The sequence below is a fragment of the Eulemur rufifrons genome, chromosome 27, assembly GCF_041146395.1.
Source record: "Eulemur rufifrons isolate Redbay chromosome 27, OSU_ERuf_1, whole genome shotgun sequence".
Lineage (NCBI taxonomy): Eukaryota > Metazoa > Chordata > Mammalia > Primates > Lemuridae > Eulemur > Eulemur rufifrons.
This window is the reverse complement of record NC_091009.1, coordinates 28,361,358-28,376,859: the sequence shown is the minus strand read 5'-3', so window position 1 is coordinate 28,376,859 and position 15,502 is coordinate 28,361,358. Positions and strand designations below refer to the sequence as shown.

The following is a 15,502-nucleotide window of genomic DNA, read 5'->3' as shown; positions in this document are numbered from 1 at the left end:
GGTTTTTGAGGCCTGGAGCGCTAGGTCCAGAATCTCTGTTCTGAGCGCCCATTTAGAGTGAAATGAGAATGTCCATAGGTTTTCTTCCTTGCTCTACATGGGAAGAAAGGCACAGTTCCTCTTTCAGCTGTCTTGATAACCTAATCCCGAGAAATGAGTATTATTCTGCCCAAGGCCACACAACTGGTGAGAAAGTGGCAGAACTGGGATTCAGACCCTGATCTGTGGGGAGGAGAATAGAGGACACCTTGATCCCCTTCCCTGAGGGCAGCCCTCCTGCAAGCAGACCTATGGCCCTGACTGGATTCCAGCTGTGCTGGGCAGACAGCCTTCCCTTCAGGCCCCCAGGAGGATGGTACCTCCAGCTGTGTATTCAGGCATGCTGAGGATCAAAAACGACTAGATCCCTAGGGAGATTTTGTATTTAGTGTCTACCTCTTTTCCTACTTCCACTTCCACGGATCCTTTGATCTTTTCTAGAGTGAGTTGTGGATGTTACCATCCCTCCGTGGAGCCCTTCACCTCCTTTGTGGCTCGAGAAAATCCACCTTAGACAGGAAACCAACTCCTCTCCCCCACATCTGGGGGGCCATAGGAGAGAGAAGCTGGTTTGGCATCCTTTCCTCTACCAGCCTCTGCTTTTGCTTTGGGTTATCTGTGAAAATAGGATGAGGCCCAGGAGACAGTTCCCCTGACCTGCTGTTTCCTTTCCCTACTGAGATCTGCACCCGCTGCTGGGGGCCAACCAGATGGATGAGGATTCTCAAAAGGAAGCCTGGGTAACATAGGGCAAGCACAGGGCTGAGTGTTCGGAGACTTGAGTTCTAGTCCTGACTCTGACACTAACCAGTTCTGTGGCCTTCTGTTGATTACTTCATTCACTCTACAAATACTGGTGCCCACTAGGTGCTGGGCCAGGGGACATAATGGTGACAAGATCTCTGCCTTTGGAATATTCTCAGTCTAGTGAGAAACAAGCAAATCCTGTACAGAGGGAGAAGGGTCCAGGATGGAGGAAGAACAGAATGCCCTTGGGATGTATAACAGGAGAGAGCCCCTACCTAGATGGGAGGATGCCGGTCAGGGTCAGCTTCCTGAAGGCAGGGCTTTTCAAGTGGAGACGTGAAGGACAAGTAGCAATTAGCCAGCCAAATCAACATTTCTTCATAAGATGAAAGAATTATACAGATGAGCCTAAGATTCCCTTTCAGGCTTAATCTAGACTCCCATGATTTTTTCCAGGTATCCCCAACATGCAGTGTGTTGCTAGCACATAAAATGTGCTCAGCAGATGCCTATGAATGAAAGAAATGGAATCCAAAGGCTAAAGGGAAAGCACTACATGCGACAGATCTCCTGCCATTACCAGCTAACTGGCCATGGCAGTGGGTGACATCACCTGCAATCTCTTGGACCTTTCTCACCCCCACCTCAGCTTCCTTTGACTGTAATCTCAATCTCCATTTAGGTGTCAACAGCAGGCAGGCAGGAGAGAGAGACAAACAGGCACAGAGCCACAACAGCATGTGACTCACAAATGGTCTGACCTGCTGAAACTCAACTCTCAAATGCCTTGACGAGAGACCTGGTTGGTGGGAGAGCAACAGAGCCTCACAGGGAACCTGTGTGAGTCAGGGACTCTGCCGCCAGCGGGTCCCAGGGAACTCCTGGGTCATGTGCTTGGATGTGTGGATGTGCTTGGATGTCTGGGGTGAGCTAAGCCATTTTCTATCCTGCCTGCCCCACTATCCAGTCCTGGAAGGGGGAAGTCTACGCCCCTCCCCCAGCCCCATGTCCCTTGGCTGATCCATGTCTGAAGGGCTCGTGGGAGAAACCATTCGTTGGGTCTACTCTATGCCGCACTGGGAAAACAATTGGGAAAAACATCAGTTCCTGTCCTTACGCACCTCACAACCTCTGTGTGTGCATCTGTGGGGGCTTGGGTGGGTCCAGACTAGCAAAAGGGGTGTGGAAGCAGCTCGGAGTGGGAGCTGCTGTGTTGTGTCCTGCTGCGTGCAGGCAGGAGCACAGGCCGGGGCACCAGGGCCGTGCTTTGGGGGTGGGGTGGGGTGGGAGCAGGTAAGGCAGATCTCAGATGCAGCTAAGATGAGTCTTGAGGAGTGACTGAGAATGAGCGCTCTACTCTCGGGGAGTTTACAGTTTATCGAGGGAAATCAATACGTGATTTACCACATAATCCAAGTTGAAAAGTGGTAAGACCCCCGAGAGAGGTATAAAATGCCTGTGGGGGCTGAAAGGATGGGCTTTATTCTGGCTCAGGGGCTTGAGGGGGGCCCTCATAGTTGAGCCTTAAAGGGTGGATGGGATTTGGATAAGCTGTGAGGAACGGCCTTGGGGATGGGGTAGGGGCGGGGGGGGGGTGAGGGAAGGAGGTACTGCATGTGTGGTAGGGCTGGGGAGAGGGGAGGAGAGCGAGCATGCTCTGTAACTCATGCACTACAGGGGGCCTCCCGGGCCCTAGAGCATCTTCTCCCTGGGAATCTTCTTAGTACAGATACCTGAGCACCTCTTCTTTTCTCTGGGAAAGGGGCTTAACTCACTATTCCCTCCCAGCCTGACACCTCATATTCCCTGGGAGACCATCATATTCCCTGTCCTCAGGGCTCTGAGGATGAGTTACAGTCCACAGTCACCGCCCCTACCCCATGGGGAACAATATGGCCTTGAAGGTGTTAACCTTCCCCTCTCAGGGGCGAGTGGAACTACCTGGATAGGAATCTGCGTGTTAGAACGGGCCCTCCAAGCCTGGGATGTGTAAATCCAAAGACAGGGATGTAAATCCTGTTAGTCTTTGGTAAATTGGGATGCCTGGCTCAAAGCTGCCCTCTTCTGACCAAACTAAGCCTAGCAAGTTTTATGGATGCCCAAAGCTGTGACCACAAGGCAGGCGATGTGTTCCTCCAATGAGCCGTTCATTTGTTCATTCATCCATTAATTCAGCAAATATGGACTGAGCTATTACACTAGGTATAATAATATCTAACATTTATTGAGCCAGCCCTGGTTCTAAGCTTCTTAGATATAGTGTCACATCCAAGATCACCCAGCTGGGAAGTAGTAGAGCCGGGAGGCAAACCTGTCCGCGCAACATCACGCTTGTTCCCCTGACTATTGCGTTGCCTTATGGTGACTGAATGGGTGCTGGAAATACAAAATAGAACTAGTGATCCTCTAACAATCTAATTTTTTTTGTTTTTTTGAGACAGGGTCTTGCTCTGTCGCTGGGCTAGAGTGCAGTGGCATCATCATAGCTCACTGCAACCTAAAACTCTTGGGCTTAAGCAATGCCCTGGCCTTAGCCTCATGAGTAGCTGGGACTACAGGTGCACACCATCACGCCTGGCTAATTTTTTCTATTTCTGGTAGAGACAGGGTCTTGCTCTTGCTCAGGCTGGTCTCAAACTCCTAGCCTCAAGCAATCCTCCTGCCTCGGCCTCCTGAAGTTCTAGGATTACAGGTATGATGGTAGTTTTGTGCTGCAAACACTGAAAATAGTCCTCCAGCTCTCAATTACAATGGGAAATTTAGTGTTCTTCACAGGCTAGGCCTGGGAGGGGATGTGGCTGAAGGAGGAGCTAGCTCTCGTCCCCAGGCCAGAGAGCTTGCTTGCCCTGTCTCCTGCCCGAGCAGTGGGGAGAGCACACGCTGAGAGACAGGAGTCAGGAGTCCTGGGTTCCAGCTCCACTTGTACCACCAACCCACACTGTGGCTATGGCCATGGACTTTCTCTTTTGGGGGTGGTTCCTTATCTATAAAAAAGGGATTTGGATAAACCAACTCTGAATTTCGTTTCAAATCTGCTGTAACTTCTCTGCAATAGCTAAGCAGGGACAAATTACTGAAAGAAATCTCAGTCATTCGCCTTCTTTTTCCCATATGGTAACTGATTCCCTTTCTCACCCCCAGGCTGGCATGATGATTAGGGCTGAGGAGTCTGGCAACCTGGGTTCTGGGCTCTGCTCTGCCACTGTGATGATATCCCATCTCTCTGCCACTCTATGTACAAGAATTATTCTGTTATGCAGCTAACACACTTTGCACCAGCCACTATTGCTCAGATTATCTGTATTAATAAATTCAATCCTCCCTACAGCTCTATGAAACAGGTACTAGCATATGATTGTCCCCATTGCACAGAGGAGGGAACTGAGACACAGAGAGATTAAGTAACCTACACAGGGTCACAAAGCTGGCAAGTGGTGGAGCCAGATTTAACCCCAGGTGATCTGGCTGCAGAAACAGCACTCTTAGTCATCACGCTTTAGTTTAGAGAGGATTCCTGATTTGCCCAGAGCCCCAAGTGGACCCAGGGACTCTACGTCATAGTTTGTTTATCTGAAATGTACCTCATGACTACTTCCTGTGCTCGCTGTGGGACAAAATGAGATGTGAAGTTGTCAGACTGATGGTTTCTTATTAGTCTGCTTGAGGCTTTGCTGGGCCCTCCCCCATTTAGGCAGAAACCAAGAGCACCTGCAAGGGACTTATCAGACGCCCTGAGCTCCAGCTGATCTGATTTGGGACAGAGGCCAGTTAAGATAAGCTTAGAGCTAGAAAGTGGTCATTGACACTGCCCAAGGCTAGAGCTCTGTTTTGGGGGAGGGCTGGAGGGCTGGGGGAGAGGAGGAAGGATCTTCTAACTACTCTCCCCACTGGATTTTAACGCCAGAAAAATGTTGTTCTGTGAGTTGGGTGGTGAACTGGGTGGGTATTTGTATAGACTGAAAGTTTAGAGCTTCTAGTCTTTTTGGAAAGGGTCTCCGTACCTCATTGTCAATGGCAAGACAGAGAGATCTTCCTCTTTTTCTGTCCCTCGCTGTCATGTCCTTTTCTGGATCTCTGAGGTTGTGTAACTACCATTGCTGTGGGGTTGGGAAATGTGTTGGGGTGCGAGAAGGGGGAAGCTATGCTTACAACTGGGATAAAAGTTTTTAGGGGATTCCTCCCCGGGGCCCCCAGAGTCTCCAAGTACTGCTAACTAACCCTGTTGTGTCATTGTGTCGGTCCCCTGAGATCCTTGCTGGACTGAGATGAGTAAATAAAAACAACCTCCCACCTTTACAGGTGTGAACACTTTCACATCCATCCTTTTATTGATTCTTTACTGACCTTGTGAAGTTGAGGCCTTGGGTTAGATCTCAGGGTACAGAGGCTTCAATATGGATGAGGCAGGAGGTATAATGAGCTTTAGAATGGAAGTCAGAGAATGGAGTGCTACGCCCAGCTCTGTAGTGTGCTGGCCACGTGCCCTGGGCAGGTGACTCAGTTCTCCTAGGCCTCAGTTCCTAATTGGTCAAAGGAGACCCTGAACTTGGAGGTTCTTTGTAGATGGTTAAAGACTCCCCAGCAGGTTGGGGTTTATGGCAGTGGGTACTGTGGCCCTTCAAGGTCACTTCACGTCATTTAAATGCTGCTCCGTGGAAGGGGTGAGTGTCTTCTCCCTCCTGGCCCTGCCTGTACTCAGGGAGGCCCAGGAATGACCAGACAGGAATGACCAGACAGTGTATGGGAGTCTGTGCCCAGGAGGGAGGTGGGAGGAAGGTCTGTCCAGCGCCACCTCCCTGCCCCGTGCCTGGCTCTTGCTGGCAACATGAGCCCTTGGCCTCCCAGGCTGATCCTGGAATGTAAACCCCAAGCAAAGCACATTCTTTCACTGGGTCACCAGCTCCCGGCCCTTGGTAAGGGAAGACAGAGCCAGCATTTCTCTTGGCCCTGAATGACACGAGCACAATCTGGTACCAGGGAACTGTTATTACGAGCCTGGATTATTCAGCTGGCTGTCACCCACAGCTCATAAAAAGCCTAATTCTGACCTATCACTCCTGGTAGAGCCCCCAGCAAAGGGGAAAGGGAGCCCGGTTCCTAAGCAGGGGATTTGGGATACTGCTTATTTCCTGGGTCTGACTCCTTGTGTCAGCCGCAGCCACAGAGGAGCCTGGAGGGAAAGGGGCATTATAAAGATTCCTCTCAAGACTGGTGCTGTCTTTGGGCTCTTTGATTTCTGACTTTTATGCAACTCAGGGAGCACTGGACAGAGGTAAGAGTGGAGGCTGAAAGAGTGGGACTTTGTGAAGGTCCTTCGAGGGAGGGTTTTTAAGCTCCATGAGAACGCAGGCAAATCTGTAGACAAGAAGGATTTCTGGAAAGGCACGGGGAACTGAGCAGCCAAGTGGAGCATGGGCTGCAGGAGAGCCTGGGGGCGGGGAACTGGAGTTAGGGGGCTACTGAGCCTCAAGTGCTGGCTCTGTGCCAGGCACACTAGGTGCTGAGCTTGTGAAGGTAAGTGACGAAGACCAGGTGACCCCCTTTACAGAGATCAGGAGCTCTTGTGGAAGTCATGGGACTCCTTTGGGTCTCAGCTTCCTCACCTGTAAAACAGATGGATTTCAGGCCGGGCGCGGTGGCTCACGCCTGTAATCCTAGCACTCTGGGAGGCCAAGGCAGGTGGATCGCTCGAGGTCAGGAGTTCGAGACCAGCCTGAGCAAGAGCGAGACCTCGTCTCTACTAAAAAAAAAAAAATAGAAAGAAGTTATCTGGCCAACTAAAATATATATAGAAAAAAATTAGCCGGGCATGGTGGCACATGCCTGTAGTCCCCGCTACTCGGGAGGCTGAGGCAGTAGGAGTGCTTGAGCCCAGGAGTTGGAGGTTGTTGTGAGCTAGGCTGACGCCACGGCACTCACTCTAGCCAGGGCAAAAAAGCGACACTCTGTCTCAAAAAAAAAAAAAAAAAAAAAGATGGATTTCAGTCATTATGACGGATCAAAAGATCCCTCTAGCCACATGGCAAACTGGGGCAAGGGGTTCTGGAGAGAGGAAGCTGCGGTGCGAACAGCCCAAAGCAACAGAGGATCCTGCCCTGGCGAGGCCTGAGTAACGTTACAGCAACTCACCGCCCAATTTAAAAGGATTCTGAGTCTGGGCACCTGCTCTGAGTGTGCATCTGAGAATGTGAGTGTGTGTGTGAGTCCAAGACCAAAAATATGTGCATGAACAGGTGTGTAGAATGGTGTGGGGCTGTGTACATGAATGTGCAAAAGGGTAAGGTGTGCGAGTGTGAGGTATGAGAGTGTGGGGGATGGGCAGTGCCCAGGGTGTGCTGGGAGGAGTTGCAGGAAGCTCATCTGGTGTGAAACAGCAGCTGCACAGGGTCTGCAAAGAGCTCCTCCTGGAAAGAGGGGCGCCTTGCCCTCTGAGTCACGGGGTTGTGGGTGGTGGGTTCTTGGTGCTCTGCTTCATGGAGTCAGAAACAGGGCCTCTGGGGGTTCTTTGAGCCAGGTCTACACCTGCCTGGGGAGTTCAAATGAACTGGGATATTTGGGAAACAGCCCGTAGTTTAAACCACTGAAATAAAGAGGATCGTACCATGGGTGAGAATGCAAACTCTATGTGAAGTCAACACAGGACACTAAAGTCATTTTGCTAGTGCAGCCAGCTGGCCCTCGCCGTCCCCCCAGGGATCGTCTCTCCCTCCTCTGTTACTCACTGCACTGTGGGTAGACAGGGCCGAGGTCTGACAGGCACAGCCAGAACCACCGCATCGCACTTTTGTAGACCTGCCCAGGCCCCTCCTCTGGAGGCATCCCAGCCCCCCATTCCAGGTTTGCACAGGCTCCAACTTGCCTTCACTCCCTTTTCACACCACTTCCCAAAGGCCTCCCTGCTGCCGACACTTGGTATAAAGTTCCAGCCATTTAAAAATGCCCCAGTCCTAGTCACGCCCATAATCAGAGCACTTTGGGAGGCTGAAGTAGGAGGATGGCTTGAGGCCAGAAGTTCGAGACCAGTGTGGGCAACATAGCAAGACCCTGTCTCTACAAAAAAATAAAAAATAAAATAAAATGCCTCAGCCCCATCCACACATATGGGGCCATTTTCTGCACTTAGAAAACACGCCCCCCCCAACCTCTGCCACCCCATAAGGCTTGGCTTCCTCTTGGAAGGGGTGGAGGCACCCATTTGTAAACACCTTTCTTGGGTAGGGCATTGGGCACGTGGTACCAGGGCTGGCCTTTGAAACAGCTTCCCCTGACGTGTGGTTCCATGTCCTTCCCAGTCTCTGCAGCTCCTCCAGCCCCTTTTCTGAAGGCTACTGCAAGAGCAAAACTGAAACGGGATCCAGACGCAATAGGAAGGCCGCTCCGCAGTCTGCTCACCAGGGGGCACCAGCGGCCACAAGAGGCCTCCCAGCCAGAGTGGGAAGGAAATGACAGGCCAGCAGGTGGCAGTGCCCTTCTGGGACCCAAGTCAGGAAAGAGTCCAGGTACCCAGAGAAAGGGAGAAAAAAAAGAAAAAAAAAAAAAAATCCCAATCCCTTAAAGGCCCAGGTTCCATTTATCCTTGAAGATCCAGCTGAAGGCGTCACCCCTCCCAACCGCCAGGAGGCTCCCTTGACCCCGCAGATCCAGACAGGTGACCCTGCTCTGCTGCTGCCTCTGTGAGCAATGATTATACTGTCACATGAGGAGTGTTAGCTGACTCCTCCACAACCTTTCGGGGCAGGTGTTTTAATCACCTTCACATCCCCGGTGCTGGCACAGCTTTTAAAAATAACCAGGGATCAGCAAGAGGGGCTGTACCAGCTAAAAGGAGGCACATTCTTTAAGCTGTTGTTTTTTTTTTTTAAACCAGTGAGCAATTCCCTTCCCACTTTGGATGAGACAAAAATGAGCTTCAGCTGAATGAGGCTGGATATGAGAATTCTGAATGAAGACTAGCATGTACATGGAGTCTCACTGCAAGAGAAGGAACATATGCTGTTTTCCTGGGAGTGGGGCAGCTCGTGGTGGTTGTGGGAAGGTGGAACTCTTCAGAGGAAACAGACAATAGGTGGCCACTGGGGGTCCTGTTTAGCCTGAGAATGCAGGAGGGATCCTTTCATTGTCCCCTCTAGCCATCGAGATACCCTTCCATCCCACCCCCCAAACCAGGTGCCAGAGAAGATAGGAATATAGATTTTAATCATTGTGCTGCTGCTATTGACCAGAGTGCAATGAATCCATCTTGTGTGGATTTTGATGCCACAGTGTAAATGAGAAGGTTTCACGCAGAAACACTCTGGGGACCTTCCGTGATAAAAGGGCCAGGCCTCTGGTGGGTAGGGCATGACAGAAGGCGGAATGGAACGGAGAGAGATATGGTGAGCAGACCCAGGGCTGGAAGTCTGCTCCCTCCCCATTGTCACACGTCCAGCAAAGACCCCAAGAGGAAGGGGGTCGTTCCTGCCAAGGCTGCTGTCCTGTCCATCCACGTGAGCCCGACTTCCCTTCCAACGCAGCTGCCTCTAGCTTCAAGTCCAATTCTTGCTGAGTACATGAGGTCCAGGGTGGGCCCATAGTTGACTACCAAATGGGAAAGGGATGTAGACCAAGGGAGACGAAAGGGGTGTGGGATCCCCCACCAATCCTTCCCCATTTTTCATCCAAAGAGACCCTCAGACAAGTTCCGAGCTGGGGAAAGGACAGCAAAACACCTTATCCTCTGGGCCAGAACTGCGCTACCTGCCTCCTGGAGATGGGGGTGGGGTGGGGTGGAACTCACAGGGGAGAGAGGCAGGAGAGAGTCCTGTGCCTTTCTGTGCCTGTGCAGTAAGTGGGGACTCTCCCCAGGGGTCAGCTCAGCCACAACCTGGGGCTGGTGGAGCCACGTGCACTTCTTACAGTTTTCTGGGATGCACAGGGTTTAGAGATGGAGAGAGGTGACTTGGAGCCCCAGGGGCCAGAACCCACTGGCTGCTAACAGGAGCCGGCACCCTGGGAAGTAGCCCAGACTGTTTCGACAATGTCATTCCTCATGTCAGCAGTAGAGTGATATGGTCCAGGGCAAAGGTGCTAGGCCAGGGACAGCTAGGAGTCCGAGACACACAGGGCTTCCACCGCGTCGCTCAGGCCCTGGTTGACACCCCCCACGGCCAGGAGGCAGTTCTTGATGATGATGCTGGAGCAGGCGCAGCGGGGCGTGAGCATGGCGGGGAGGGTCTCCCATTTGTTCTTCCCCGGGTGGAATGCTTCTGCCGTCTCCAGGACAGTGGGTTGGTTCCCTGACAGTGCCAAAGGAATCGGACCTTACGAAGGAGTCCAACCACCCATCCATGCTCCACAGTTACCCCCACCCCCTCCCTCCCTTGGGAGCCCACAGGCAGAAGCTAAGCAGCCGCAGCTTGCTTGGCTACAGGATCACTCCCTCTTCCCTGAGCTGGGCCAGAGGCTTTTGTCAATTAGCCACTTTGCCCTTTCTACCTTCTTCCTGTCTTTTCAACTCCTTACAAGTAAGCTTTCTTTCCCCACCCCTTGCTTTTACCAGGAGTTCTAGAGCAGTACCACTGCCCTCCTGCCTTTTCCTGAAAAAGCTACCCACATGGTCTAGCTCACATAGTCCTTTCATGCACGAGTAAAGTGGGAGTTTGTCCACACTAAGTAAATGTGGGGTGCCTGGGAGCCCTGCTGTCTGGGCCTGTCTTCCCTGATGCTGTTGGACTTTTCGCCCTTAGAGTCCTTCCTGCAAGATACCAACAATCTCTGGAGGGGTGGTAATATATCAAATCCCAGATTCATTAGAACTTATTTAATCAGATTGCTTTCCTGTTCCATGATAGAGCTGGGTATCCAAGAAGAGATGGGTCAGAGAAGGAGGACCAAGGCTAATCTCCTCCACAATTTGTCTCAAGTCCCTCCCAGATAGGGCCCCAGGGATCTGTGCTCAGCAAGCCTGTGCTACATGGTTATTGGTATGCCCCTTATTCTCTCTGGGCCTCAGTTTCCCTGTGTAGGAGGCCAGAAAGGCCATGTCTGTGGCCCATATATGGATAGGTAATGTCCATGCTGGTAGGGAGCATTTTGAATTCTTTGGAATAAAGCGGTAGGCAGGTGATGTGAAAGAAGCCACCACCCTCTCCCGCACATGCAAAGTGCCAACAAACCACCAAGCGCCAGGACTACAATACATTCCAGCCTGGAAGCTCCAACCTTACCAAGTCCCCCGGCTACTATCACTCGTCCACCCAGAGAGCCGGCCACAAAGTCTGCCCGCCGTTTCTTGAGGAAGAATGAGCGTTCCATCTTCAGCCATCCCCCTAGGGGCCACGAATAAATGGTAGGGTATAGAGAGAATTAGATTCTGGCCACCCCCACCAAATGCAGATTGAGTCCCAAATAGCTGTCACTCTGGGCTGTGTCTCCACTCCATTTAACGTTTGTGCTCAGGCAGTAAACAGCTCCTCCTGCTGTTGAAATTCTCTGCGGCCGCCACCTCTCCCATGCTTGCTGCAGTCTAAGGAACCATAATGCCCTACAATGAACCAGCTTGTTATACCTATGTTCTCACAGGCTCTAAGCCGGAGAGGAGGCTGATAGGGACAGTGAGGGTAGGAGTCAGGATCGTTCTGTCTGTCCATCAGTAGAAAGTGGGAAAAATCCCTCCCTGACCTGGTCCTGCCTGGATATTGTAAGAAAAGACACAACAGGTAGAAAAGGCTTTGCTAAAAAACAACCAGCCAAGCAAAGGGAGCCCTGTACAGATGACAGGATTTGATCCCAAGAGTATTCCTGAGTGGAAAGGCGTGTTCAGACTTCTAAGAAGTGTGCCCAGCTGGGCGAGCGGCCCTGGGAAGAGGGTTGGCATGTGGGTAAGGTGAGGGGAGCCAGCCAGAAGGAAGACAGGTAGCCAGTGCTTCCATGGGGGACCCCTGAGAGAGCAGGGCCAGGGGCTGGTGACCAGCTCACCCTGTTCCATGTCAAACACGTCCATCGTCCGCAGGAACTTGGGCTGCCGGTAGAGCCGACCCTGCCGCAGGCCTCCTAGGCTGTACAGGCGGTTGTCCAGGGACACGAAGCTGGAGAAGGCCCGCTTACAGGGAATGTTGGGGAACTTGGTCCAGGAGCGGGTCTCGATGTCAAAGACCTCGAAGGCATTGACCGCGTACTTGGACTGTCGTCCCCCTGGGGGCCGGAGCAGGGTGGAGGTTGGGCAGAAGGGGAGTCCCTAAAGATAGGTACTGGGTTTCCCCTTCTGACTGTTACCCAATCATACAGGAAGCTCCCGTGGGTGGGGCAGTGTGATTGTCCCCCAGTGCCAGGGAGATGCTCAGCACACAGGCACTGCTTCCCACGGGACCCGATCCAAGGGAGGGAAGGAGGATAGATGTGGAACAGGTAACCCATCCTTACCCAGCACATAGATCTTGGAGCCTCGGAGGAAGGAGGTGGCAGCATATCTCGGGGTGGGCATGGGTGCCAATGACACCCACATGTCCTTGAGCATATCATAGTGTTGGAGGTGGTTGTGTGGACGGAGGTCCAGGCCCATCCCACCCGCTGCGTATACTCGGTAATCTAAAAAGAAAGACGACACACACACACCCCTGGCTTAGCTCACAGGCACCATGAGATGCTCACAACACCCATCCCCTGCCATGGCCACGCCAAGTTCCCAACTGCTGCTCTGCCTGAGCGAGCCATATCTATGTCATTGTGGTTGATGGCACTGTTCAAAGTCCCTGCCATGGCTGAGCCTGGGTCTTCATGAAGCCACGGCAGGACTGCACGCCTTAGCCTTCCTGGTGCCCAGCCCTCAGCTAGGTCCAAAACACTAATGAACTCACAAGGAACTCACTCTACACCTTCCATCCCCGTGTTACCTGAAACACCTCCTCCTGGGAATCAGTCCTCCTACCTACTCCACACTACTACTCTGTGCCCAATTCTTACTCATTCTTTCAGATTCATCTCAGTGTCCCTGAACCGCAAGACTGGGCCAAGAGTACCTGCTCCGTGCCTCCTGAGTGATGGCAGCTCCGTTATCCTACTTGCCACACGTTACTGAGTATTCTTTGTCTGTTTCTTCCAGCAGATTGTAGGCTCTTGAGAGTTTGTTAATCTGTAGCCCCAGAAGCTGGCACATAGGCGCATAAATGCTCCTTAAACTAACTGTTAAATCCATTCAATGCCATAGTTAAGAGCACAGACCTGATCATCACTTACTAGCTTTGTAACCTTGGACCAGTGATTCAACCTCTCTGGGCCTCACCCTGCTTTTCTCTAAAATGAGAACAATAATAGCGCTTACCTCATTGGCCAGGTTGTGAGGATCAAAGGGATTAATAGATACAAAGCACCAATGGTAAGGACTCAATAAATGTTAGCTCTTAATCTTTCACACCATTAAGTGAGACCTGGGGAGGAAGAGGTACTCTTTTCATGGCCCTCCAGGCCCTCCATCCTTCTTACTGGGAGGTCAGGGAAGCCCCACTGGCCACCCTGCCCCAGGGGCATTCTGCACTAGAATTTCTCTCTGGTCACCTTCATTGGTCAGACTTGGGCTCCTTCCAGTCTCCCTGGGGCCCGGCATTGTGCCAGGGACAGAGCAGATGCTCAAGAAATACTGGTTCCTGATCTGTAGTAGACCCGACAGGCAGCTAGGATGGTTTAGCAGAAGAGGGAGGGAAAGACAGGAGACAAAGGGAAGGTCACACCCCACTGCAAGCCTTGCTGCCCAGTCAAGTGTGTCTGAACTTGGGCTCTCCTGACTCCATTGCACCATTTCCCAGTAGCCCTTTGTGTTTTAGCAAACGAGCTTTTGGAGCCCCCTCTGCGCTGTACTAGGCCCGAAAAGAATGAAATGAGGGGTTTTGAGAAAGTAAAATGAAAAATCCTGAAACCATGCAGTCAGCACACGTATGCCCTGACTTAGGGGACCTGGGCAAGGTGCTGCAGGAACACAACCCTCGGGAACATTCTGGTCTCCCTTGGCATCTCCCAGATTGGGAGGCAGAGGAGGTTGAAGGTGGGAAGAAGGTCCTAGAATCAGGTCCCAAAGCCCTCCCAGTGGGGCCTGACGATGGTACAAGGATAAAGTGAACATCCGCAGGACCTCAAATAGGTGTCGAGTTGGTGGCATCTGCAAAGCAGGTTTCAGGGGCTGGGGGGTGGCGTTGGGAGGTGCAGTCGCATTGCTGAACGCAGGGGTCTGCAGAGATACTGCATTAAACTTCACTGCCCACACTTCTGGCCTCTCTGCCCACCCTCAGCCCTGGCCCCACTTGCCTTTGGCCGTGACCGAAATGCCCATGGCGGCCTCTCGTAGTACGCTCCTCTTCTTCCACTTGCCCTCATCGATGTTGTACATCTCCACGACCTTCAGGGGCAGCTGATTGGTGCCCACACCCCCGACCACCATGATCCGCTTCCCCAGGGCAGTGACGGCCACCCCGGCCCGGGCTGTGGGCAGGGGAGGCAGGGCCGTCCATTGGTCAGCCTCGGGGGAGTAGACCTCAAAGCAGTCCATGGGGACGCCGTTGTCGTCACATCCCCCGATGGCATAGACCTGTCCCCCGGTCTCCAGCAGGGAGCAGTAGACCCGGCGGCTGGGCAGTGGTGCGAGGCGCTTCCACTGGAAGTCCTTGACGTTAGGCACCTCCATGGCAGCCCCGGGGACCCCGCCCGCCGCGCGCCCGGGCGCCAGGGGAGGTGCGAGCCGGGGGTCCGCCGGCTACTCGCTGCCCGCTCCCGCGTCCCCTCTCGCCGCCTCCATCTCGTTCCCGAGCGCAGGCTCCCGCCCGACGCCGGCCGGCGCTTCACCGTCCCTCCAGTCCCAGCGGTCCGGCGGCGTCCGCGCCTGGCCCTGCAGGAGGAACCGGGCGAGTCAAGGGCAGCGGGGGCCACGCGCCCTCGCCGCGGGCGGGCGCACGGGCGGGTTCCGCAGCCCCTCGCCAACTTTAAAGGGAAGACCGGGAGGCGGAGGGCGCCACCCTGCGGCGGCACCACGCCCAGCACCGCTTTGTCCCCAGCCCCCGCCCCGCCCGCCGCTCGGAAACCGCCCGAGCGCGAGGAGGCGGGGGCTTTCGGGGTTCGGGGCTCCAGGCTGCCTCTCGGGGGAAGGAAGGAGTTAACATCTTTCGGCGTCGACGCCTCCCTTCCCCCCACGCCCCCTCCCCGCAATCTGGGCGCCCACGCCCCCGCGCCACTTACACTGCGAGGCCGGAGGCGCGCGGCGGCGAGGCGCAGGCGACGCATTACCGGGGAGCCCGGAGCCCCCGCCCGGCGGCGCGGGGAGCAGGGGAGAGGCCGCTCTGTCCTACCCCAGTCCGCACGCCGCTGTCACACATGCAGATGAGGAGAATAAGTGAGCAGCAGGAGGGGGAGCGGAGCCGCGCGCCGGGGAGGAGGCCGGCGAGCCTGCTCCACACCCCCCGCACCTGTGCGGGATCCCGCGTGCGCCCCGCGGCAGAGCGGACCGTGACCTCTTTACATAAGCCCGGGCAGCGCCCGCCCCGCGGGGGAGGGAGCAGCTCACCTTGTCTACAGGGTCAAGGAAAGCGGGTCACTACAGGAAAGTACCCAGATGACAGGGCCAGACTCCCTCCGCTGTGGGGGCGGGCTTTTGTGTTTGTTTTGGAGGAGGAGGCGGAGAGACCAATTACCCAGTTTATCTACAGTACACAGACCCAGTTCGTGACAGGCTGGCTCAATAGCTTCGCTTTGGGGG

General features: G+C 53.8%; 1 protein-coding gene across 1 annotated transcript; it reads right to left on the bottom strand.

The window, feature by feature from the left end:
- Positions 1-9,005: 9,005 nt before the first annotated feature.
- Positions 9,006-15,222, bottom strand: KLHDC8A (kelch domain containing 8A). The gene is made up of 6 exons (XM_069459432.1): positions 14,986-15,222; positions 14,062-14,638; positions 12,187-12,351; positions 11,743-11,958; positions 10,992-11,093; positions 9,006-10,061 (listed from the first exon to the last, which is right to left on the bottom strand). The coding sequence occupies exons 2-6, from the start codon at positions 14,435-14,437 to the stop codon at positions 9,868-9,870; spliced, it is 1,053 nt and encodes a 350-aa protein (XP_069315533.1). The 5' UTR covers positions 14,438-14,638; positions 14,986-15,222; the 3' UTR covers positions 9,006-9,867.
- Between the last annotated feature and the right edge of the window lie 280 nt (positions 15,223-15,502).

Coding starts and splice junctions, on each gene's coding strand:
- KLHDC8A (XM_069459432.1), bottom strand. CDS start 14,437: ATGGAGGTGCCTAACGTCAAGGACTTCCAGTGGAAGCGCCTCGCACCA. Junction 12,352..14,061: donor CATTTCGGTCACGGCCAAAG/GCAAGTGGGGCC, acceptor CTTTCTTTTTAG/ATTACCGAGTATACGCAGCG. Junction 11,094..11,742: donor CGTGTTTGACATGGAACAGG/GTGAGCTGGTCA, acceptor CGTGGCCCCTAG/GGGGATGGCTGAAGATGGAA.